This window comes from Microcaecilia unicolor, chromosome 11, assembly GCF_901765095.1.
Source record: "Microcaecilia unicolor chromosome 11, aMicUni1.1, whole genome shotgun sequence".
NCBI classification, from domain to species: domain Eukaryota; kingdom Metazoa; phylum Chordata; class Amphibia; order Gymnophiona; family Siphonopidae; genus Microcaecilia; species Microcaecilia unicolor.
The window spans coordinates 201,702,279-201,726,163 of NC_044041.1; the positions used below are offsets into that span (position 1 = coordinate 201,702,279).

General features: G+C 43.5%; 1 protein-coding gene and 1 long non-coding RNA gene across 2 annotated transcripts in view; one reads left to right on the top strand and one right to left on the bottom strand.

Moving 5' to 3' along the window:
* The first annotated feature begins 2,190 nt into the window (after positions 1–2,190).
* Positions 2,191–3,946, top strand: LOC115480184. The gene is made up of 2 exons (XR_003943793.1): positions 2,191–2,669; positions 3,555–3,946. It is a non-coding gene; the product is annotated as an uncharacterized LOC115480184 (long non-coding RNA).
* A 2,426-nt stretch (positions 3,947–6,372) lies between these two features.
* Positions 6,373–23,885, bottom strand: part of LOC115480258 (protein OSCP1-like) — a 28,014-nt gene continuing 10,501 nt past the window's right edge. Inside the window, 8 exon segments of the mRNA XM_030218797.1 lie at positions 6,373–6,885; positions 7,714–7,777; positions 9,702–9,841; positions 10,806–10,875; positions 14,260–14,372; positions 16,454–16,579; positions 17,059–17,139; positions 22,026–22,193. Coding sequence (XP_030074657.1) covers positions 6,769–6,885; positions 7,714–7,777; positions 9,702–9,841; positions 10,806–10,875; positions 14,260–14,372; positions 16,454–16,579; positions 17,059–17,139; positions 22,026–22,193 — 879 coding nt within the window. The 3' untranslated portion in view covers positions 6,373–6,768.

The window sequence follows — 23,885 nt, forward strand, 5'->3', positions numbered from 1 at the left end:
CACTCCAAGCTTTTCTTTTTTCCTTTTAAAAAAAAAAAAGTGAGAGAGAACGCGCTTAATTTTTCCCTCGTTTCTAGCGGGGGCGTCGCGTTGCGGCCTTGTGGCCGCGCGGTCGATTTATTTTTCGAGGTGTGATTTACCGCCACCATCGACGACTTTAACTTCGCCGACGCGATTTTTCCGTCGATGTCCTCGAAGGTCCCGAGTGGATTTAAGAAGTGTGGTCGGTGCGGCCGGCCTATCTCGCAGACCGACACCCACGCTTGGTGCCTCCAGTGCCTCAATTACTACTACTACTACTACTTAACATTTCTAGAGCGCTACTAGGGTTACGCAGCGCTGTACAATTTAACAAAGAGAGACAGTCCCTGCTCAAAGAGCTTGCAATCTAATACAAGTGAACGGTCGGTCCAATAGGAGCATTCAAATTGGGGCAGTCTGGATTCACTGAACAGTAAGGGTTAGGTGCCGAACGCAGCATTGAAGAGGTGGGCTTTAAGCAAAGACTTGAAGACGGTCAGGGAGGGGGCTTGGCGTAAGGGCTCAGGAAGTTTCAACATGCCAACCACACTGTTTTAGGCTTGAATTCTGCCACATGGTTGGCTCAACCGACCTCCTCCTGAAATTCTGGTCCAGGAATCCACCGTCATCTAGACCAAACCTATTTCCTCAAATCTCTTGAGCTTGTCTCCCCTTCACCGTTACAGGATGAGCTCACATCCTTGAACTTTTGTTTAATGGAAAAATGTTCCAGTTTGTATTGTCCTGAAGCCTGCTGGACTCACCCCAGCCAGGCAGGTTTTCAGGATATCCATATCCACTGCCTCCACTGCATACAAATCTCTCTCATGAATAGTCATCGTAGATATCCTGAAAACCTGACCGGCTGGGGTACCTCCAGGACCAGATTTGGGAACCCCTGTTCTAGAGGATACATCCTTCGCTTCCCTAATTTCTGTGTGACACATTCCCCCAGATTGTAAACAGGCCACCCAAATATGCATATAAACTAATTGGTCAACTGGGTGCTAACAACTAATTGAAAGTAATTGGAGTTAATTAGCATTAATTTAGACTTACACTGTCATCTGCCTTCCTGCTGTTCTATGAGACTTGCACACAACGCAAAAGGGGGTATTCCAAACATTTCTCGAATAGGATTTACTACTATTACTACTACTTAACATTTCTAGAGCGCTACTAGGGTTACGCAGAGCTGTACAGTTTAACAATGAAGGACAGTCCCTGCTCAAAGGAGCTTACAATCTAAAGGACGAAATGTCAAGTTAGGGCAGTCTAGATTGCCGTAAGGATTTGAAGATGGGCAGGGAGGATTTACACCCAGTCTCGGCTAGTGTTAAGTCCTTGCGTCCAAAATTGGGCACAGAAATCCTGGCGCACCCTCTAGAAAACAGCAAGATAGTATTGAAGTATGGTCTTTAAAAAGACCTTAATGGTAGCGATGCGCCAGTGGTGAACACTGTATAGTGTTTACACTGAAGTTTGCCACCGGCGCATCACTACTATTAAGGTCTTTTTAAAGACCAGTTCTACAATCGCTGTAGCAATTCGATAAGTTTTATACTTCAATACTAGCTTAGATATATCTACATGTTATGACCCCTGAGGCAGGCACTCTGTGCCAAAACACAGTGCCAGGCTTTATATTGCCTTTGAGGTTTGCACCTTGATTCATAGGATTATTTATGGTGAAGTTCCTGGATACATGTTAAATTTAATAGATCTACCGCCCAGAAATAGTTCGTTTCTCCCGGTCCTATTTAATCTTACATTATCCAGATTGCAAGAGTCTCACATAGAAATCTACCTACGCATCCTGCTTCTCCTTCATAGGCACACAGCTATGGAATGCACTGCCTAAATTTCTTAAAATCAACTCCGAACCATCTAAACTTCAGGAAATTATTGAAGACCACCCTGTTCAAAAAGGCCTACCTTCCAGACGTAACTTAGTTCACCTCTTCTGTTTTACAGCAATATTTATGGACCCTAATTGATCTTTTATTATCTCTGTTGTTTTATACGTTACGTTTACGATCAGTATTTTACTATGACTTTGTTTAATGATATTTTACTGAAATGTAGCCTACCCATGATACTGTGTAATCCACATTGAGCCTGCAACTGGTGGGAAAATGTGGGTTATAATAAAATGTGTTAAAAATAAATATATGTTTACAAGTACCAGAAATAAAGTGGTTTTGCTGTTGATGACCATCTTGTGTCTGTGGCTCATCTCAAGTCTTCTCCACTTTCCCACTGCCGTTTGCTGACTTAGCAGAAGTACTTAGGGCTGTAACCATCGCTCCATGCAGCTTACCCTTCCCTTGCCTGCATTTAGGGTTGTAACTGCCAGCCAGCCCATGGTGGTGCTAAAACCTTATTAATTTAGTGGGATTTATTAACTGACTTTCTGAACAGATTCACTTAGATTAATACCTCAATGACAGTTTATTACCCAAGAATCCTCTGCTTTCACAGTACCACGTGTGACGCCTCTTGACCATAATCGATCATTTCTTCCCTTCCCCAGGGAACGATCTGTAACGATGCCTTATCCATTTGCTGCTGTGGCTGGTGCGAGGTCTGTAGGATGGCACGAGAGGTCCGTCTTCGAGCTGGTGCTTATCATTAGCCAGGAGTGTAAGGTAACATTTATATAAATCAAAGGAAAACCACCTTTGGAAATGTTTTATTCTGGCGATCTCACTACTCACAGCCTTGAGTTTCAGCTTTTAAGCCAGTTGGCAGCTGAAGCTGTCATTAAATCTTAAAATTTTGGAAAGCCATTCCTGGTGTAAATAATGAAGGGAACCCCAGACAATCACACATGGAGTACTGAGAAATGGCCTGGGAAGACATCCTCTGATATTCAAAGCTATGTAACTTGCCAGACCAGAGCGCTGACTGGTTAAATAGCATATCGACACCTAACCGCTAATATTCAGCAAGAGATAACTGGTTATCGCCTAGCACATAACAGGCTATATCGCTCACTTATCCGCGTAGGTTGCCAATATTCAATGCCTAACCAGATAGGTTTAGTGGTTAAATAGGGCTGCATAAATAGCTCTATCTTTGACTGCCAAAAAGTTAACCGGTTAGCACTGAATATCGGCATACCCAATTAACCTATTAGCAGTTTTTAAGAAAAACCCTGAATATCCAGGTTTAATGCCAGCAGCGGACAGAAAAAGTGATGCCTGCCGCCAGCTGCATACCAGGCCCAGAGAGTTTATTTTAAAAGGGGGCACAGCTGTAATGAAAGATGTGCATATTTCACGCAGAATATACACACAGCATGACCGATAGGAAGACAAATACAGCAGGCTCACATTGCATCTCTGCACATTCTTCTGGCAAAAGTAAAATAATATTCAAAACAAAAAGGCATCCTTAACATATAATGATCTCAGGACATAAAGCCAGTTTCTTGTGGCAAGTACTGCTCTTTGAACCTGCTTTTTCATGCACCTCACTGTCAACTTTGCTCTTTTCAGATTCATCAGTGCCTGTTTTTTTCTTTTTTACAGCAGCACCTTGACTAATCCAGATAATTACTATGATGAAACAAAGAGAAGGGTGGCAGATAAAGGACATACGGCCTGGTTGGTCAGCTCATCCACATCAACTGCAGCATTTATATCTTTAGATGGTTTAAAAGGTTAGATGGTTTTATTTTTTAATTTAAAAAGAATGTACAAATGAGATTTCAGATAGTAATTTAGATATAACATGTTATTGTTTGATTTGATCGAATATGTGGACTGAAGTGATACTCCGTAGTCAGCAAGCTGGAACATACTAGGGAGAGGGAATTATGACAAAACTCTGATGACGGTTAACAGTGCTGATCAATGTTGGTTTGGAAAGATGGATCGTATATTCTGCTTTGTCATCAATAAAAATCGTTGAATCATAAAAAGAATGTACAATTTTTAATTCATTTTGCCGAGTTTGAAAAGCAGTAACTTAGAATAAAATCCATATCATTATAAACTGCTTTTCACGGTGATTTTAATTCATAAAAAGGGTAATTCTGTACTCTAGGTATCCACATTTATGTGCCCTTTCACAAGTAAATGTCTGAAATACTAGTAATTGAATGCAGCCGCAAAAGTGCCAGCAGGGGCCTCCCGGGTATGCACGTCGCTGCTGCAATTAGGCCCCACACATAACACAACACCAGTTCTATGGTATGCTAGCGTTTTTGAATGGAACTTGGCTGTCCAGGTGCCTTTACAGAATAGGCCACAAAAACACAACCATACAACAGGATGAAGTCAAAGAGTCCTTTGTGCAAAGCACCAGTAACAGGACCCCACACGGTCTGCGTTGCAGCTGTAAAACCACTTGCTTCAGGGGTCACAATGCAATTTGCCAAGCGAAGGTGAAAAACAGGGACACCTAGTGCAAAACACTAATCTTATGATGGAGAGGTGGCGAAGGCACAGCCCAGCAGCAGGAGTCACAGAACAGCACTGGTCGTGCACTGCTCTGTTTTGCACCAGATTTCCCTTTGGTTGGCAAGTTGCATTGTGTCCCCTGAAGCAGGTGATTTTACCGCTGAAACACAGACCGTGTCGGGTCCTGTTACTCTTGCTTTGGACTTTCGACTACATGTAGAGGTTTCTAATCGTTTTGTATTTTTGGCTTTTTTATAGAATAGGCACCTACCATGCACTGCAGTGTGCCGAAATATGGAGGCTGCTCATTGTAGAGCTGCCTGCAAAGTGTACATCTCTCCCTATTCCAACTAATGCTTGAATTACTAATTTGCATGAATGCATTAGTGCTTGCCCGTGTCACTACCCTGCGTTATGAGGATCAATTTAGTAGTACAGGTTGTAAAATGTAGCCCTACCTCTCTTCTCTCTTTAAAAACAGAAAGGATAAAAAAAGTGCCCATTAAAAATAAGCAACCCAAGATTCAGCTGAAGTGGTCAATGTTTTGTTTTAAGTGCCGGCCGCCGTGGCTAAGCTATACCTAATATCTAACACCAATATCTGAGCTTTTGCTGATGCTCAACAGCCAGGAGTTACCCAGATCAACAGCAATATTTAGGGCCATTAACCGGAAAGGACAATCCTAAAGTACCCAGGTATGACTGCGGAATACAACCAGCTTCTGGCTAATTCCAGCCACCAACCCATGACTGCCACGACAATATCTGCACCAGGGTGGTCTGTAGAGATTTTCAGCAGCATCTTCTGGATCCTGTAGCTGAAAATCTGGGTACGGGCTGACTCTTCTTAAAGTTAGTGATGCTTCTTCACTCACTAGAGAAATTAAATTTACAGGAAGAATCTTGGGGGAGAATGGGAGTGGAAAGAAATGAAAATTAGTTTCTCCTAAAAGAGCTTGGGATGGGTTTCAACTCCAGATTCTGCTTCTCCTCTTTGCATTTGCCATGTAGTTGAGGCAGGGGTAACAGACCTGGGGGGGGGGGGGGGACGACATGGGGAATCCCCTGCATCATGCAACAGCAGGATCTAGGATGCATCCAATTTGTGACTCTTACGCAAGGCTGGCACTGGGTGGGACAAATTAGGACAATACCCTGAAGCCCTGGCTCCTTCTATTGCACAACCTCCATCCTCTTTAACCTAACTTTCAAGCAAGGTTAAAGCAGGCCTTGACTGGGATGGAACCACAAGCATGGAAGGCAGTGAGCCAACTCAAAAAAAAATTCTATTTTACAGAATCTGAGATACATCCAAGAGGCAGAACAACTCTCAGGCCCCCTTAAGGGGAAAAAAAACACACACACATTTTACTGAAACCTTTATCATTCTGATCAACACTTTCATGAAATGATAAACATTGATCACAGCTGAGATACAGAATGTTGTTATCTAATGTTGTATGACACCTCTATCTCAAGCAGCAAATGCAGAGCTCGTTTCTGTAAAAGGAGCAGAAAATACTATACCCTGAGAGCAGCCAGATTATGATCTTAGAAAGGGGAACCCTCAAGAGCTGTGGCGAGTTTAACCAGCACTAACTGCTCCTATCATACTAGATATTAAACAGTGGTGGACACAGGGCTATTTTGGATGACCTGCCTGGAAACGTATGGCATTTACCCAAACAGCTGACATTCAAGGATAATTTGGGGGGGGGGGGGGGGGGGGGGGGGGGGGGGGTTTTATGGCCTGGAGCTACCTAGCAAGTAATGGTTTTCTTGATTGATTGAAAGCTTGATCCCTTCTGCTATCTTCAGCTTGCAGTCACGTAAACGTCTGTTCTTAAATATCAGAACTACAGCACATAATTCAAACTTGACAGTAGAGACATTAAATATATAACATTTAGAGTTTCGGTTTCCTCTGTAACCATTTCAATTCCTGTTTTTTTTTCATTCTGCTGAATATTTTTAACAAAAGGTCCTTCACTGTATTGGTCCAATTCAGATGCCAAACATTTGTGGCCCAGTTTTGAGACCCATTAGTAGCCAGCGGTAAATCTGCATCAAATACAGCTGTGTTCTCCCAGCTGCAGCTACGGTTCAATTTCCCTTAAATGTCTCAGGCACACATGTGGCACTGTCTTACCTAGACCTATTTAAAAGGCATACAGCAAAATCTGACATGATCATTGATTAGATGGGGAGGGAAAGAGATATATCAAGGCCACCAAGTGCCTCTCCCTAGTGCCGTTAACCTTGAACACAAGTCAGGAAAGGTGCTGACTCCTTGGAGTGTCAGTGTAGAGAGAAAGCCATTCACTGTTCTGTCTTCAGTTCCTCACAGTCCATCCATCATAGCCAATAAATCATCTCCCTTGCTGGTGCTTTGCTTGGGCTCCTCTTGTATCTTAAAGTCACCCATGATCTGAGCAAGTTCCTCATTCTCATGTTGGTCCTGTTTCCAAAAAAAAAATATATATATATATTGCACCTCAGCTGCCACAATACTGTTTTCAAGTTTTTTTTTTCCCATGCTACCTCTCATGTACTGATTTATGACCTTTTTCTATTACATATCACAAAATAAATCTGCAGATTATTGTGTACGGTTACTACATGCATTTCTTCTAAAGGCTGCTGCCATCTCAATAAAGTATTTGAGAACGAGGTTGGCTAAAATCACTATAAACAGATCTTTCCTGACAGTAGCGTAACCAAGGGTGGGCTTCGGTGGGCCCAGGCCTGCCCAGTAGCAGCATACCTATGATGTGGCTGCCAGGGATCCCCAAGCCCCACCAGCCGAAAACTCCCAACAAGTGTCCCTCCTGCATACCTTGTAAGTAGCAGATCTTTGCCTGCAGTGAGCAGTGACATACATACTGCCCGCACCGGCCCCACAGCCTTCCCTCTGATGTATTTCTGCCTAGGCGGAAACAGGAAGTTGCATCAGAGGGAAGGGTGTGGGGCCAACACGAGCAGTGTGTATTAGTTGTTGCTGCTGGTGAAAATCTACTATTTAAAAGGTATACAGGAGAGGGGGGATGTTTGAGAGACCAGATGGCATGCAGGCGAGAGAAGGAGAGACCAAATCACGTGTGGGACGGGGCGAGGTTCTTCTGCCCACCCAAAATTGGGTGTCTGGCTACGCCCCTGTTTCCTGAGGTGCCCCAATGTTACTACCAGTCCAAATCTCCTTTTCTAATCTCTTACAGTGTGTCCAATATACTTTGTCACTGTATTTCTTTTTATTTAAAATAAACTTCAATCAAAAGCTTACACTCACCTTTGTGGCTTGTATGTTGATAACTTTATAAGACAACTCTTCAGGCCTGGTTAGTGCTGCTTGCCTTGATTTAAAATAAATTTTTAAAATTAGATTTTTTTTTCTATACGATTTGAAACAGTCATCAAAATAAACCATCCTGTAAGTCACAGCTTCATTTCTGCACTTGAAAGTTAGGCATTCAAACAGCTGTTCTCTGGTCGACATTCAAAGCAAATGAACTGGGCAGGACAGGCTCCATCCCAGTTAAATTGCTCTGCCTGTTCCAGTTAAATGGAGAGCTGTGAATATCAGCGCAAACCCCCATGGCACTGTAGGGGGGGCCCTTTAACTAAGCCACATAGGCATACGTCTAGTAGCGCTATAGAAATGATTAGTAGTAAGTTGGAGTTATTGCGTGGCCCGGGCGGTAATTTCGTTTTTTTATGCAAGTTCGCTACGCGTGTGGTGGAAACTGGGCGGTAATCGTCATTCTACACACGTAGACGGTTACCACGTGAGACCTTACCGCTAATCAATGGGTGGCGGTAAGGTCTCAGACCCAAAAAGGACGCGTGCAAATTTTTATTTTGCCGCACATCCATTTTTGTCTAAAATTTTTTAAAAAGGCCTTTTTTACAGGTGCACTGAAAAATGGCTCTGCGCGCGCCTACACTAGCGCAGCCCATTTTTCAGCGCACTTTAGTAAAAGGACCCCTTAACTTCTACATCTGCCCTACCACTAAGCAATCTGTGCGTTGCCAATGTACAGTACCCAGATCTGGCCATGCAGTACCGCCCAAATAGCTGCCTGAATTCTGCAGCAATGAATACTGCCAAGTACCCAGATAGGTTCAGCAGTCTCCCAAGACCCAGAAATTCAGTGCTGGGCCATATTTGGACACCAGCAATGAATATGCAGATCTGATTCAGCCCTCAGCGTTTATAAAAATGTTGACACCCCTCCCCCAGGATGAATATATTCCCCTCTATTGATAAACGATTTCAATCCCTGGCACAAAGCACCTTCATGTTGAATACTGACACGCTTTAATCAAGGGGAACCTGCACTTATGAGAGGGAAAATATGTGCTGGTAGAAACGAAAAAAAAGAGTGAATCCAATGAACTGGATCAGTTTCTCTGTTCAGCAACTGACAGCTGAAGCTTCTTGTTTTTAGTTTCCAAATAAGATGCAGGAGGAGTAGATCTGAAACAAGTGCTAATACGTGATCAAAGTAAGCATTATTTTATTTTTAAGAAGGAGGTGTCCCTAGAGCTTGATAATCACAGTTTTTGAATGTACGATGCTTTAAAATCCAAAATGATTAAAAAAAGGAGACTCACAACAGAGCTTTCGGTTTTTATACGAGATGTTGCAAGCTGCTCTGGGTCTTTTCTTGGCGTAAGGAGAGGGTGGTGGACGCTTGGAATGCCCTCCCGCGGGAGGTGGTGGAGATGAAAACGGTAACGGAGTTCAAACATGCGTGGGATATGCATAAAGGAATCCTGTGCATAAGGAATGGATCCTCAGAAGCTTAGCTGAAATTGGGTGATGGAGCAGGTGGGGGGAAGAGGGGTTGGTGGTTGGGAGGCTAGGATAGGGGAGGGCAGACTTATACGGTCTGTACCAGAGCCAGCGATGGGAGGCGGGAAATACTGCTGGGCAGACTTATACGGTCTGTGGCCTGAAAAGGACAGGTACAAATTCACGGTAAGGTATACACATATGAGTTTGTCTTGGGCAGACTGGATGGACCATGCAGGTCTTTTTCTGCCGTCATCTACTATGTTATGTTACTATATATAAATTGCAAATGTAATGTAAAGATGTTTCACAAGCTTCCATCCTGCCCATTAGCATCGATCATTGCTAAGATTAGTGTTGTCATTTCATGTTAAGAGAAGCAATGGTTCAGTCAGACCCCAAATGACTAAATTCCCCATCAGAGAGAACTACGTAGACCCTACTCTCTGGAATCTTAAACCAGTGTTGGCACTGAATCTTACTCTTCGTCTTCATCAGAGGTGAAAAGGTTAAGTCGGAAGCCTCCGTCACCGCTGTTCATTTTCTTCATTTCCAACCCTCCCATGAGGCGTGCCAGGAGATTCAATTCTTCTTTTGCGAGAGGGTTAGGAACCGTGTTTTCCTGCACAAAAGAGAAGCAGGTCAGAAAACTGGGAGATATTAGGGGGGGGAAAACCTTTCCGAAGGGGTCTCACTGAGCTTCTATCTGGGCAGACTTATACGGTCTGTGCCAGAGCCGGTGGTTGGGAAGAGGGGCAGGTGGTTGGGAGGCGGGGATAGTGCTGGACAGACTTGTACGGTCTGTGCCAGGGCCGGTGGTGGGCAGCGGGACTGGTGGTTGGGAGGCGGGGATAGTGCTGGACAGACTTGTACGGTCTGTGCCGGAGCCGGGGTTGGGAGGCAGGGCTGGTGGTTGGGAGGTGGGGATGGTGCTGGGCAGACTTGTGCGGTCTGTGCCGGAGCCGGTGGTTGGGAGGAGGGGCGGGTGGTTGGGAGGCGGGGATAGTGCGGGGCAGACTTATACGGTCTGTGCCCTGAAGAGCACAGGTACAAATCAAAGTAGGGTATACACAAAAAGCAGCAAATATGAGTTATCTTGTTGGGCAGACTGGATGGACCGTGCAGGTCTTTTTCTGCCGTCATCTACTATGTTACTATGTTCTTATCAAGAAAAGGCAGGCAGAAGACAGGTGGGGATGAAAAGCACATCTGAAGAGCATTTCCAGGGTAAGAAACAGGTAGAAGTGATGCGTAAGGAAATGCACTAATCACTTTAAAAAAAAAAAATGATTAACAATCTGAACCCAGAAGTTTCAGTTCTCGTGTTCAGAAGGCTGTTTACCTTCCCACATCTTACTTTACCTAGCTTCAATTATGTATTAAACGCAATACAATATTTAAAACTCCAGAATACCTCGTCATTACTGTCATTTCTATCCTGGGAGCTATGGATTCTTGTAAAGTTTACATTTTAGCACCGTTACTTGGAAGAGGTATTTCAAGCGTGCCACTTACAAAAGAGAAGCCGTTCAGTTACTTTTAAAAACTTAAGACAGACATTTTAAGTGACAAGCGCAGGATCCAACCTTGGCATGTGAAGCTGAGCTTTTTGATGTTCCTGACATGTGTGTCTCCACGGGACGACTGACACTGTACCTGCACAAGTAGAGGAAAACTTCAAGGTCAGCACTGAATTTTAACAGACAGGATACCCAAGACCGCATGCTGTTCTCAGCACATACACATTTACTACTACTACTACTTAACATTTCTAGAGCGCTACTAGGGTTACGCAGTGCTGTACAATTTAACATAGAGGGACGGTCCCTGCTCAAAGAGCTTACAATCTAATAGATAAGAGTGAGACAAATATAGGACAATCAAGCCATTGTGACATCACTGATGAGGTTGGCTCTTAGGCATTGGTGGAATGAGGCATTATGACATCACAATCTCAGCTCTGGATACCAGAGACTGAAACTCTTCACACTAAGGGGGGAAGTGGGCCAAGTATAGGACAGTCGAGCCATTGTGACATCACTGATGAGGTTGGCTCTTAGGCATTGGTGGAATGAGGCATTATGACATCACAATCTCAGCTCTGGATACCAGAGACTGAAACTCTTCACACTAAGGGGGGAAGTGGGCCAAGTATAGGACAGTCGAGCCATTGTGACATCACTGATGAGGTTGGCTCTTAGGCATTGGTGGAATGAGGCATTATGACATCACAATCTCAGCTCTGGATACCAGAGACTGAAACTCTTCACACTAAGGGGGGAAGTGGGCCAAGTATAGGACAGTCGAGCCATTGTGACATCACTGATGAGGTTGGCTCTTAGGCATTGGTGGAATGAGGCATTATGACATCACAATCTCAGCTCTGGTTAAATCACTGCTATATGTAATACTACTACTACTACTTAACATTTCTAGAGCGCTACTAGGGTTACGCAGCGCTGTACAATTTAACAAAGAGAGACAGTCCCTGCTCAAAGAGCTTACAATCTAATAGATAAGAGTGAGACAAATATAGGACAATCAAGCCATTGTGACATCACTGATGAAGTTGGCTCTTAGGCATTGGTGGAATGAGGCATTATGACATCACAATCTCAGCTCTGGTTAAATCACTGCTATATGTAATACTACTACTACTACTTAACATTTCTAGAGCGCTACTAGGGTTACGCAGTGCTGTACAATTTAACAAAGAGAGACAGTCCCTGCTCAAAGAGCTTACAATCTAATAGACAAGTGAACGGTCGTCCGATAGGGGCAGTCAAATTTATGCACCACGACTTGCAAAAACATACATTTATATTTATCAGAATTTTATATACTAGCCCTTCATTGAAAACAGTGGTCTACAAATTAGTAAAACTATTCAAAAAAAAAAAAAAAAAGAGAGAGGAGAATTCTAATAGGTCAGGTATGGCTCGCTGAAACCCAGACCACAAAGTGACTCACCTCCAAAGCTATATAAAAATAAGCCTTCAAACTCCACAGAAATGAGGTACTATCAGTTAAAACTACAGTGGCAGCTCTTATTAAGGATAATAACCTCCAAAAAAGAAAATTGAGTATATGGAGAACCAACTGAGAAGATGTAACTTGCGTTTTTTGAATTTCCCTATACCCCTTAGTTCCTGCCAAAGAAATGCTAAGAAAATATTTAGTTGAAATACTGGGGATATCCCCAGATAATTTTCCTCCATTAACCAAGGCTGTATACATTTCAAATGCAAGGACGGGAAGACCAGTTCCAATAACTCAACCTGATTTAAAAGTTGACTCATTTCTTGAAAGTTCATTGGAGGTTATTACTGAAAGGACACATTGCTGGTATCATTTGCTCTAGAACTAGACCGAAATAATATATTTAGACTTTTTTTCCGCCACATTGCACTCCTTTCCTGGTTCTAAAATACAAGTTTTCCCAGATCTCTCTAGAGATACACAAAAACGAAGAAAGACTTCTTAGCGTTAAAAGGAAGGGTCCTCCAGTTGGGAGGGACCTTCATAACTTAAATTTCCTTGTAAATGTTTATTTCGTTGCAATCCAATATTATATGTTTCTTGAACCAGGAAAGGTGTGCTTGAAGTTATTGTGAGTAAAGAGTGACTGTCATTCAACCCTGGCTCTAACGCTTATCGCTGCGTACTCTAATCCCTTCCATCCCCTAGATATTTCTTTTATTTTTATTAAATTGTGATATTTCTAGTTCCTATTTCCTTGGATCTTCCTTAATGTGGACTAATTGAATTTATATAAATAGTGCTTGAATTATTACTTTAATGATTCTTGTTCAGTAAGTTTCTACGATTTATGTATTTGCATAAATGTAAATTTAAAATTATAAATAAAAAAATAAAAAAAAATTAAAAAAAAATAAAAAAAAATAAGCCTTCAAACTTGCTTTAAACAACAACAAAACCAGGGGACACAAGATGAAGCTAGAATATGGTAGATTTAAAACAAACAGGAGAAAGTTTTTTCTTTACTCAGCGTGTAGTTGGACTCTGGAACTCGTTGCCGGAGAATGTAGTGACAGCAGCTGGCCTTACGGAATTTAAAGGGGGGTTGAACAGATTCCTGAGGGAAAAGTCCATTGAACATTATTTAAAATTTTTTTTTTTTTTTTTGGGGGGTGGGGGGGGGGGGGGGGGTGGGTGGGGTTGCCGGGTTCTTGAAGCCTGGATGGCCACTGTCAGGATGCTGGGCTTGATGGACCCTTGGTCTTTTCCCAGTATGGCGGTGCTTATGTACTTATGACAGAATCTGTAAGTTGAGGTATTTGCAAAGGGCATTACAAACTATGAAAAAAATCAGGAGTAAGAAACAGGTCAACCAGCCATCTCTTCACCTGTCCTCTCAAAATGTATTTTCACATTTAACGATGAGGACTATTTACTAACCTGCACTAAGGTTTGCACCTAACATTTATATCACCAAAGTTAAGGCAGGTTAGTTAAAAAATCCATATGTTGACTGCCAGCCACTTAGGGGGGCACTTCCCACTTGCTGTGTAGTTAACGCAGGGCTACAATTGCTACTGTACATTAATGACACAGCTCTGGATGTATAACTCAAGTTTCAAGTTAGCTTGAGTAGCAGTACATCAAACACCAGTAGTTTACAGGGTTTAAAATTAGGAAGAGATATAAATAATCGATGAGTAACTGCACCATGTTAGTAGTTAACATAGAGTTTTGATACAATGCATTGACTGCAAGGCACAGTCTCGGATTTCCACGTTACGTGTTTATAGAGTAATCAGCATGCAGTAACAGTTAATACAGCACTGACCTGTTAGTGACGCCCCAACACTGCTTAGCAAATAGGCCCTGATTTGTTTTATTCATGCAGCAATTCTCTGCCGAATACTGCAGGTTTTGTCAGAGCATGGAATGGGTTATTAGTGACATTAACAAAACCAGATTTGCTATAAACAAAACCCCACACTTCAATAGGCCTATCCTGGATAATCCACTGTAAGTGCAAAATAACAGGCGCAGGTCATTTAACAGAATACTTACATATTTGTCCCCAGCTTTAAGATTCTTTCTCCGTACAGATCATACGACCCTTCCCTGAGAGAACTGACATAATTTCCTCCATTCACGAATTCGACCCGTTTAACTTCTCTCCACTGCCATTAAAGGTTCTGTAATAAAAAAAAAACAAAGATCCAGGCAATCTGAAGAAGTGTAATGACACTGAGTAAACAGAAGCTTGATACTTGTCTATTACTCATGTTGATTTATTCTTGCTGTACACCGCCTTGAGTGAATTCCTTCAAAAAGGCGGTAAATAAATCCTAATAAATACTGGAGTTGCACGTGGAAGGTGAGAACAAGTTTGGGTAACAATGCTGTATCAGAGGTTATTTATATACAAAGGATGGGCCTATGAGCAACTGTTCTCGCTGCAGTATCATAACGCCTCTGTATCGCTCCTTGGTGCGACCACACCTTGAGTACTGCATTCAATTCTGGTCGCCATAATCTCTAGCGGAATTAGAAAAGGTTCAAAGAAGAGCGACCAAAATGATAAAGGGGATGAAACACCTCCCATATGAGCAAAGGCTAAAGAGGGGGGGGATACAATGAGGTCTACAAATCCAGAGTGGTGTAGAACGGGTAGAGTGAATCGATTTTTCCACTTTTAATAAGTACAAAAGACCAGGGGACACTCAATGAAATTAAAACGAGGAGGAAATATTTTTTCACTCGAAGAATAGTTAAGCTCTGGAACTCGCTGCCAGAGGATGTGGTAACAGCGGTTGGTATATCGGGTTTTAAAAAAAGGTTTGGACAAGTTCCTGGAGGAAAAGTCCATAGTCTGTTATTGAGATGGACATGGGGGAAGCCACTGCTTGCTCCGGGATTGGTAACATGGAATGTTGCTACTAACTGGGTTTCTACCAGGTACTTGCGACCTGGATTGGCCACTGTTGGAAGCAGGATACAGGGCGAGACCAACCATTGGTCTGACCTAGTATGGCTATTCTTATGTTATGCTGTTATGTAGTAGGATTAAAGGATAAGAAAACTCATGTGTTTTTATTCTTCCAGTTTTGTTTTTTTTTAAATAAAAGTTCCTCACCTCCGGCTTTACGTGCATCTACCCATTTTACTGCAAAAGGGACTATATTTAATGCAATAAGAAAAAGGATATGTGAGCCCAATTGACAGCTCCGATTGGCCAAACACCTCCACCTCCAAATTACTCCTAGAATAATTACAAAAGAGTCAGTACTGTATTTTTTCACGGAGAGAGCAGTGGATGCTTGGAATGCCCTCCCGCGGGAGGTGGTGGAAATGAAAACGGTAACGGAATTCAAACATGCGTGGGATAAGCATAAAGGAATCCTGTGCCGAAGGAATGGATCCCAGGAGCTTAGTCAGATCGGGAGGCAGGGCTGGTGGTTGGGAGGCGGGGATAGGGCTGGGCAGACTTATACGGTCTGTGTCAGAGCCGTGGTGGGAGGCGGGGATAGTGCTGGCAGACTTATACGGTCTGTGCCAGAGCCGGTGGTGGGCAGCGGGACTGGTGGTTGGGAGGCAGGGATAGTGCTGGGCAGACTTATACGGTCTGTGCCAGAGCCGGTGGTGGGAGGCGGGGCTGGTGGTTGGGAGGCGGGGATAGTACTGGACAGACTTGTACGGTCTGTGCCAGGGCCGGTGGTGGGCAGCGGGACTGGTGGTTGGGAGGCGGGGATAGTGCTGGACAGACTTGTACGGTCTGTGCCGGAGCCGGGGTTGTGAGGCGGGGCTGGTGGTTGGGAAGTGGGGATGGTGCTGGGCAGACTTGTGCGGTCTGTGTCGGAGCCGGTGGTTGGGAGGAGGGGCGGGTGGTTGGGAGGCGGGGATAGTGCTGGGCAGACTTATACGGTCTGTGCCCTGAAGAGCACAGGTACAAATCAAAGTAGGGTATACACAAAAAGCAGCAAATATAAGTTATCTTGTTGGGCAGACTGGATGGACCGTGCAGGTCTTTTTCTGCCGTCATCTACTATGTTACTATGTAGTACTGCTCTCAAACATAAGGTTGCATCTCATAAGAGAGTGAAACCCATGCGACTGGTTCTTACTTTTAACATGGTCTACAAAATTTAGATACACCTTTTACTGGACTAATATAAAAAACGTAGCACTAATCAATACAGCATTTTAACTGCTGTTTAAAAACACATCATTCCTCACAGTCTCGCTGATGCACAGAAAGCACAGCACCTCTGTGACAAAATCACCTGATGAGTCCTGGAACTTCAGTTCCCCATGGTACAGGCCCACATGTTGGCAGCACAAAGCGGCCATTTGAATTTTGAACCTTGTCCTTCAGGAAGATGGACACCTAGAGTGAAACAAAACACGTGCTACCTCAAGGAATTCAAAGGGCACAAATTCATATTTAAGTTACATCAGTGCAGAGATCAGAAGATTTGATTCTCGGGTCTTTGGCCCTGCTTTCCAACAATCAGTGGAGGGAGCAAAGACACATCACAGCGCTGGCCTCAACACCAAGATCAGATCCTGCAGTTCCAAGTCAGTGGGAAGGTTTAGGCAAGTGCTAATGCTGAATTGTCTCCCTCCCCACCCCCTAAGTAGGCATGGAAATTACATCAACGGATGTAGGATTAATGCATTTGATTAAGACTGAAAATTGAGCAAATATAAGCAGAGCTTCAGAAACAGACACACAGACCACTGAAGTGTGTTTTGTATTTTACTGATTTGCACATACACTCAGTGCTGTATGTATAAAGAGACACCCACAGACTGCTGTACAAGTGGTTTCTGTCTGGTGATGAACTCACTATGAATATCTCTTACCCTGATATGCATGTCCTGAAAGAAAATGAGAAGTGTTTGTCTGATCAACTGAAACTCTCCAGCAGGGAGACAACTGTACAGCTGAAATAGAAAGAAAATCTGATCACTAGCGTGGCCACAAGACCCTCAAATCACTGATTACCGTATTTTTCGGACTATAAGACGCACTTTTTTCCCCCAAAATTTGGGAGGAAAATGGGGGGTGCGTCTTATAGTCCGAAGGTAGCAGTTTTTTTACCTCCGTTCCGTACTTACAGGATTCCATGTTCCCTGGTGGTCTAGTGACTTCGGGGCAGGAAAGAGCCCCCTCTTTCCTGCCCATCGCGCTGCTCTCCGTGCTTCTCAATGCTTTCCGACGGTCTCGGCGAGATTCAAAATGGCCGCCGAGATTCTCTTTCCTGCCCCGAAGTCACTAGACCACCAGGGAACACGGAATCCTGTAAGTACGGGACGGAGGTCCAAAACCCGGACAAGACGCACCGGAGCACCTAGGTTTTAGAGGAGGGAAAGAGGAAAAAATTTTTTTTTCCTATTTCCCTCCTCTAAAACCTAGGTGCGTCTTATAGTCCGAAAAATACGGTATATGAGAATGTAAAATGAAAAGATGCTCCAGGTTTCCAAAGTGTCACTCTCTTAAGTTTAACAGAAATTGTAGCTGTTCTCTTCAGGAGCTAAAGAAATTACAAGTTCAGTTCAATATGAAAAGTTTTTCTCTCAAAAGAACTCAATATGAAAGGCCAGATAATGTACTAATCCAGCATATCAACTAGAACTGGTGCCAGCTGCTGCCTCGAACGCCCCTTCTTTTAAACATCTCACCAACCCAGAAGGCTTTCATCCCTACTCCTGAGAACCCCCGGCCAACAGACACCAAGCTCAAATCTGTTTCTGGCACCGCAGGCTAGACCTAGTATCAACTATAAACAAAGCAATTATGGGGGGAAGGGGGAGTGTAATTCTATAACCGGGTGCTTGCATGCATAATGAAACCAAGACACCTAGGTTCCACTAGAGAATGCCAGTAGAACTTGGTATCGGTCAGGCCTAACATGTAAATACTTGCACTTATGCCCGACACAGAGCTGGTGTTAAGTGTGAGCACCTATCTATGTGACAAGGATGCATGAAGTTCCAGTATTCTGTAAGCTACACTGCCTATGCTGTGCCCCCTTCAGTTTACCATGTATTTACAGGCAGAATATTAACATTTAAGTGCATATGTGCTTGTCATTATCATATACATTTACATGTAAAGTCTCCAACAACCTGTTCCTGGCCTTATCCAAAGGTCTCTATTCTGTCCTCATCTATCTGCTGCTTTTGACACTGTTGATCACTGCCTACTCCTTGATACGTTGTCCTCACTTGGATTTCAGGGCTCTGTTCTTTCTTGGTTTTCTTATCTCTCCCATCATACTTTCAATGTATGCTCCGGTGGATCCTCCTCCACTTCTATCCCACTATTAGTTGGTATACCTCAGGGCTCTGTCTTGGGACCTCTTCTTTCTCCATCTATAATTCTTCCCTTGGTGCTCTGTTCTCCTCCCATGGTTTTCAGTATCACCTTTATGCAGATGACTCCCAAGATCTATCTCTCCACACCAAATATTTCAGCAGGAATCCAGGCCCAAGTCTCAGCCTGCCTGTCTGACATCGCTGCCTGGATGTCTCACCACCATCTGAAACTAAACATGACCAAGACTGAGCTTCTTATCTTTCCCCGTTCTCTATCTCTGTGGATAACATACTCATCCTCCCTGTCTCAGCTTGTAACCTTGGGGTCATCTTTGACTCCTCTCTCTCTCTTTCTCTGCACATATCCGCTATCTCTATCACATTTGCTTATTTCTGATCTGACGAAGAAGGGCAACCTTCGAAAGCTAATCAAGAAATGTATTAAGTTATCTACTATAATAAAACGCAGCCTCAACGTTCTGAGGACACTGACGTCACTGAAGTCACTCACACACCGGTTCGTGGTTTCATGGTGGTGAAGCCACCACAACATCTTCATGCCCCGCCCTCGCGTCACACGTGATGACGTCGAGGGCGGAACATGAAAACAAATTTACGCACGGGGAGCAGTAGGGAAACACGCGTGTTTCCCTACTCCTCCCCTTCCAACAAATCCCAGCCGCCGCTGACGTGCACATGAACCCCGCCCCTTTCGCCACATAGCCCCGCCCACGGTACCACACGCTTAACCTCACCAACCTCCCTCCCTCCCTGTCACCTCCCCTCCCCTTACGCGTGTCTCCCTGATGGTCTACAGGTACCTGTTCCGTCGGCCCAGGAAAGAAAGAGCCCCCTCTTTCCTCCCGTAGCGGTGGCTTCCTTGCTGCATGGTGTGGGAGTCCGGCTCTCGGCGTTTCAAAATGGCCGCCGAGAGTTCAAGCTGCCTCGCGAGACTTCAACTCTCAGCGGCCATTTTGAAATGCTGAGAGCCGGACTCCCACACCATGCAGCAAGGAAGCCACCACTACGGGAGGAAAGAGGGGGCTCTTTCTTTCCTGGGCCGACTGAACAGGTACCGGAAGGGGAGGGGAAGGGAGTCCCGTGCCCGCTAGCGCCCGTTTCATCGGCGCCAGAAACGGGCCATTTTTACTAGTGTCCAATAAAAAAGGTATCATCTTATTTTCTTTTCATGTTTTATTTTGTTTGATTTCTATTGATAACCTTTCTCTATCACTAAATCACTACAGAGACTATTTGTACCAAACCTTAATTACTCAAAAATATCTATAACATTAAGCCCTCTGGTGAACAAACTAACATCTTCTACTCACACCATTTTAAATCAACACACTGCAAAATATTGAAATAACACATTTAACAGCCTAATATCTCTGATTTTACATTGTTCATATGTATATCCGAAAGTCAATGTACTTAGCTTTTCATTAACTGTGATAATTACAGTAAACTCTCAAATTTAACTGAATCTTCTAAGGTGCAGTAGGGATGAACAAAGTTCACCAGTTGCAGCTACACACACCCAAAATATATAATGAACTGTTGCAGCCAAAAGCATGCGATGAAGTCTTAAAATCCAATATCAAATTTGCTTATATCTATATGTTCTCTCTCACACCAAAACTTCTTGTATCCACATTATCTCTCTCAGTCCAGTCCGCATGGTTCCACTCAACACTCCAACTGTTTCTTTCTCTATAACATCACCAAAACTTGTCCCTTCCTTTCTGAGCACACTACCAAAACCATAATCCACACTCTTATCACCTCTCACTTAAACTACAACTTGCTTCTCACAGGTCTCCCACTAAGCCATCTCTCTCCCCTTCAGTCTGTTCAAAATTCTGATACACAACTTATATTCCACCAGTGTCGCTATGCTCACATTAGCCCTCTCCTCAAGTCACTTTATTGGCTCCCTATCCATTTCCACATACAGTTCAAACTCCTCTTATTGACCTATAAGTGCATTCACTCTGCAGCTCCTCAGTACCTCTCCACTCTCATCTCTCCCTACACTCCTCCCCAGGAACTCCGTTCACTGGGTAAATCTCTCTTATCTGAACTTTCTCCTCCACTGCTAACTCCAGTTCCTTTTATCTTGCTGCTCCATACTCCTAGAATAGACTTCCTGAATCAGTACGTCAAGCTCCAGCTCCGGCCATCTTCAAATCTAGGTTAAAAGCCCACCTTTTTGAGGCTGCTTTTAACTCCTATCCACTTGTTCAGTACCTATGTCTGTTTTATCATTCTTATCTTAAGTAATTCCCTTACCTGTCCCGATTAGATTGTAAGCTCTGTCGAGCAGGGACTGTCTCTTACAGGTTCAATGTACAGCACTGTGTATATGTAGTAACGCTATAGAAATGATAAGTAGTAATATATATGTGAACTGCCCTTCACATGTCCAAGATACCAGTTACGGGACACTGGGCTTGACGGACCTTTGGTCTAACCCAGTGGGAGCAATTATGTTCTTATGACAAGCCATGCAGGAGTCAAGAATAATTCACAGTGAAGCTTTGGTGAAACAGCAGTTTTTCTCTTGGCCTCCTGAAGTATGGTTATTATAGGAAGATTTAGGTACATTTCACCCAAGCAATGGTGCCTATTGGGAAGGCACAGAGCTATGAAAAGGAGTTGAATATAACACATGATCCAGTACAGTATGGTAAAGGTCACCTTTAGTCAGAAGATCCCGCCACAGCCACGTTTCAGCTAGTGCCTGCCTCAGGGGCACAGATAACTATCTAAAAACAAATCTAAAATATATGCATCAATAATAAATAAAAAATAAAACACATAGCACATATATTTATATTTAGGGAATAGCATACTGCACATAGAATTCATAAAATAATGTTGTAAATAAATAAATACTTATATTTCTAACGTGGCTACATCATGCTCTTCTGAACAAAACTGATCTTTACTATACTGAGCTGGACTGTGTGTTTTGTCCAGCTGCTTTTCATATCTCTGTGGTTTCTGTTGCTTAGTTCGCCTTTTGGGAAAGCTCCATCTGTCTGTCCGCATTGGCACAAAGACATTCTTGCATACACACACCTCGCACAGCCCATCACTCATACCATGTCTTTTCACTCCCAGCCGCTAAAAGATAGAGAAAGAGGAAATGTGCCATTTCATCACACTAACTGCACTTTTCAACCTGTTAAAAATGTACATTTCCTGAAACTGAGCACTATGAACTCTTATCTGCCCTGCCACGCTAATTTACATTCCTAAAACAACCTGCTACAGTCTTAGCTTTCCCTTTAAGTTTTTGGAGATTTGTACTTCTACTTTTCCCGATTAAAAAAAAAAAAACAACACATGATCACAAACCACAAAATATACTGGAATAAAAGTTAAAAAAAAAATAAAAAAGACATCACCAGCCTGCCCCCCACAACCAAGGGGAATGTGTTCACCTCAGTATAACTGTTTTGCTACAGAAGTAGGACCCAACAGCCACTGAATAACAAGATTCATACGTCAATCAGCTGCCGAAAAGTTTCATCCACTTGGTTCAGAATGCTTGGAGAATCCCGGACAAAGTCCTTGATGGCATCCATATGATTGAAAGTGACTAGCAAAATATCCTTGGGCCGAGGGCAGAGCAGAACCTGATATTTGAAGGCCATGGTCATCAGATCATAGAGCTGAAAACACAGAAAAACACAAAACCAATGTTGTTAGCTAAGGTGGTACAGTTAATACTAAATAAAAAACAGAAACAAAGATAGTCAGTAGAAAAAGAAGGAATGAGCCAATTGCATGTCCTTCTCTGGTTACCAAAGAGACTGTCTGACGAATTCTCTCTCATGTCTAGATCACAAAAGGTGCACCAGACCAATAAGGAAAATAAGGAATAATCTTATAAACAGGGCTCCCTATCGGAAAACCCTCAAAAGGCACCCATGTGCCTCTGGGTTGTTGTTTTTTTTTTTGTTACATTTGTACCCCGCACTTTCCCATTCATGGCAGGCTCAATGTGGCTTACATATTGTATACAGGTACTTATTTGTACCTGGGGCAATGGAGGGTTAAGTGACTTGCCCAGAGTCACAAGGAGCTACCTGTGCCTGAAGTGGGAATCAAACTCAGTTCCCCAGGACCAAAGTCCACCACCCTAACCACTAGGCCACTCCTCCACTGTTGCTACTATTTGAGATTCTACATGGAATGTTGCTATTCCACTAGCAACATTCCATGTAGAAGTCGGCCCTTGCAGATCACCAATGTGGCCGCGCAGGCTTCTACATGGAATGTTGCTAGTGGAATAGCAACATTCCATGTAGAATCTCAAAGAGTAGCAACATTCCATGTAGAATCTCCAATAGTATCTATTTTATTTTTGTTACATTTGTACCCTGCGCTTTCCCACTCATGGCAGGCTCAATGCGGCTTACATATTGTATACAGGTACTTATTTGTACCTGGGGCAATGGAGGGTTAAGTGACTTGCCCAGAGTCACAAGGAGCTGCCTGTGCCTGAAGTGGGAATCGAACTCAGTTCCTCAGTTCCTCAGGACCAAAGTCCACCACCCTAACCACTAGGCCACTCCTCCACTGTTGCTACTATTTGAGATTCTACATGGAATGTTGCTATTCCACTAGCAACATTCCATGTAGAAGTCGGCCCTTGCAGATCACCAATGTGGCCGCGCAGGCTTCTACATGGAATGTTGCTAGTGGAATAGCAACATTCCATGTAGAATCTCAAAGAGTAGCAACATTCCATGTAGAATCTCCAATAGTATCTATTTTATTTTTGTTACATTTGTACCCTGCGCTTTCCCACTCATGGCAGGCTCAATGCGGCTTACATATTGTATACAGGTACTTATTTGTACCTGGGGCAATGGAGGGTTAAGTGACTTGCCCAGAGTCACAAGGAGCTGCCTGTGCCTGAAGTGGAAATCAAACTCAGTTCCCCAGGACCAAAGTCCACCACCCTAACCACTAGGCCACCCCTCCACTGTTGCTACTATTTGAGATTCTACATGGAATGTTGCTATTCCACTAGAAGTTGGCCCTTGCAGATCACCAATGTGGCCGCGCAGGCTTCTGCTTCTGTGAGTCTGACGTCCTGCACGTACGTGCAGGACGTCAGACTCACAGAAACAGAAGCCTGCGCAGCCTTCTACATGGAATGTTGCTAGTGGAATAGCAACATTCCATGTAGAATCTCCAATAGTAGCAACATTCCATGTAGCATCTCCAGTAGTAGCAACATTCCATGTAGCATCTCCAATAGTATCTATTTTATTTTTGTTACATTTGTACCCTGCGCTTTCCCACTCATGGCAGGCTCAATGCGGCTTACATGGGGCAATGGAGGGTTAAGTGAC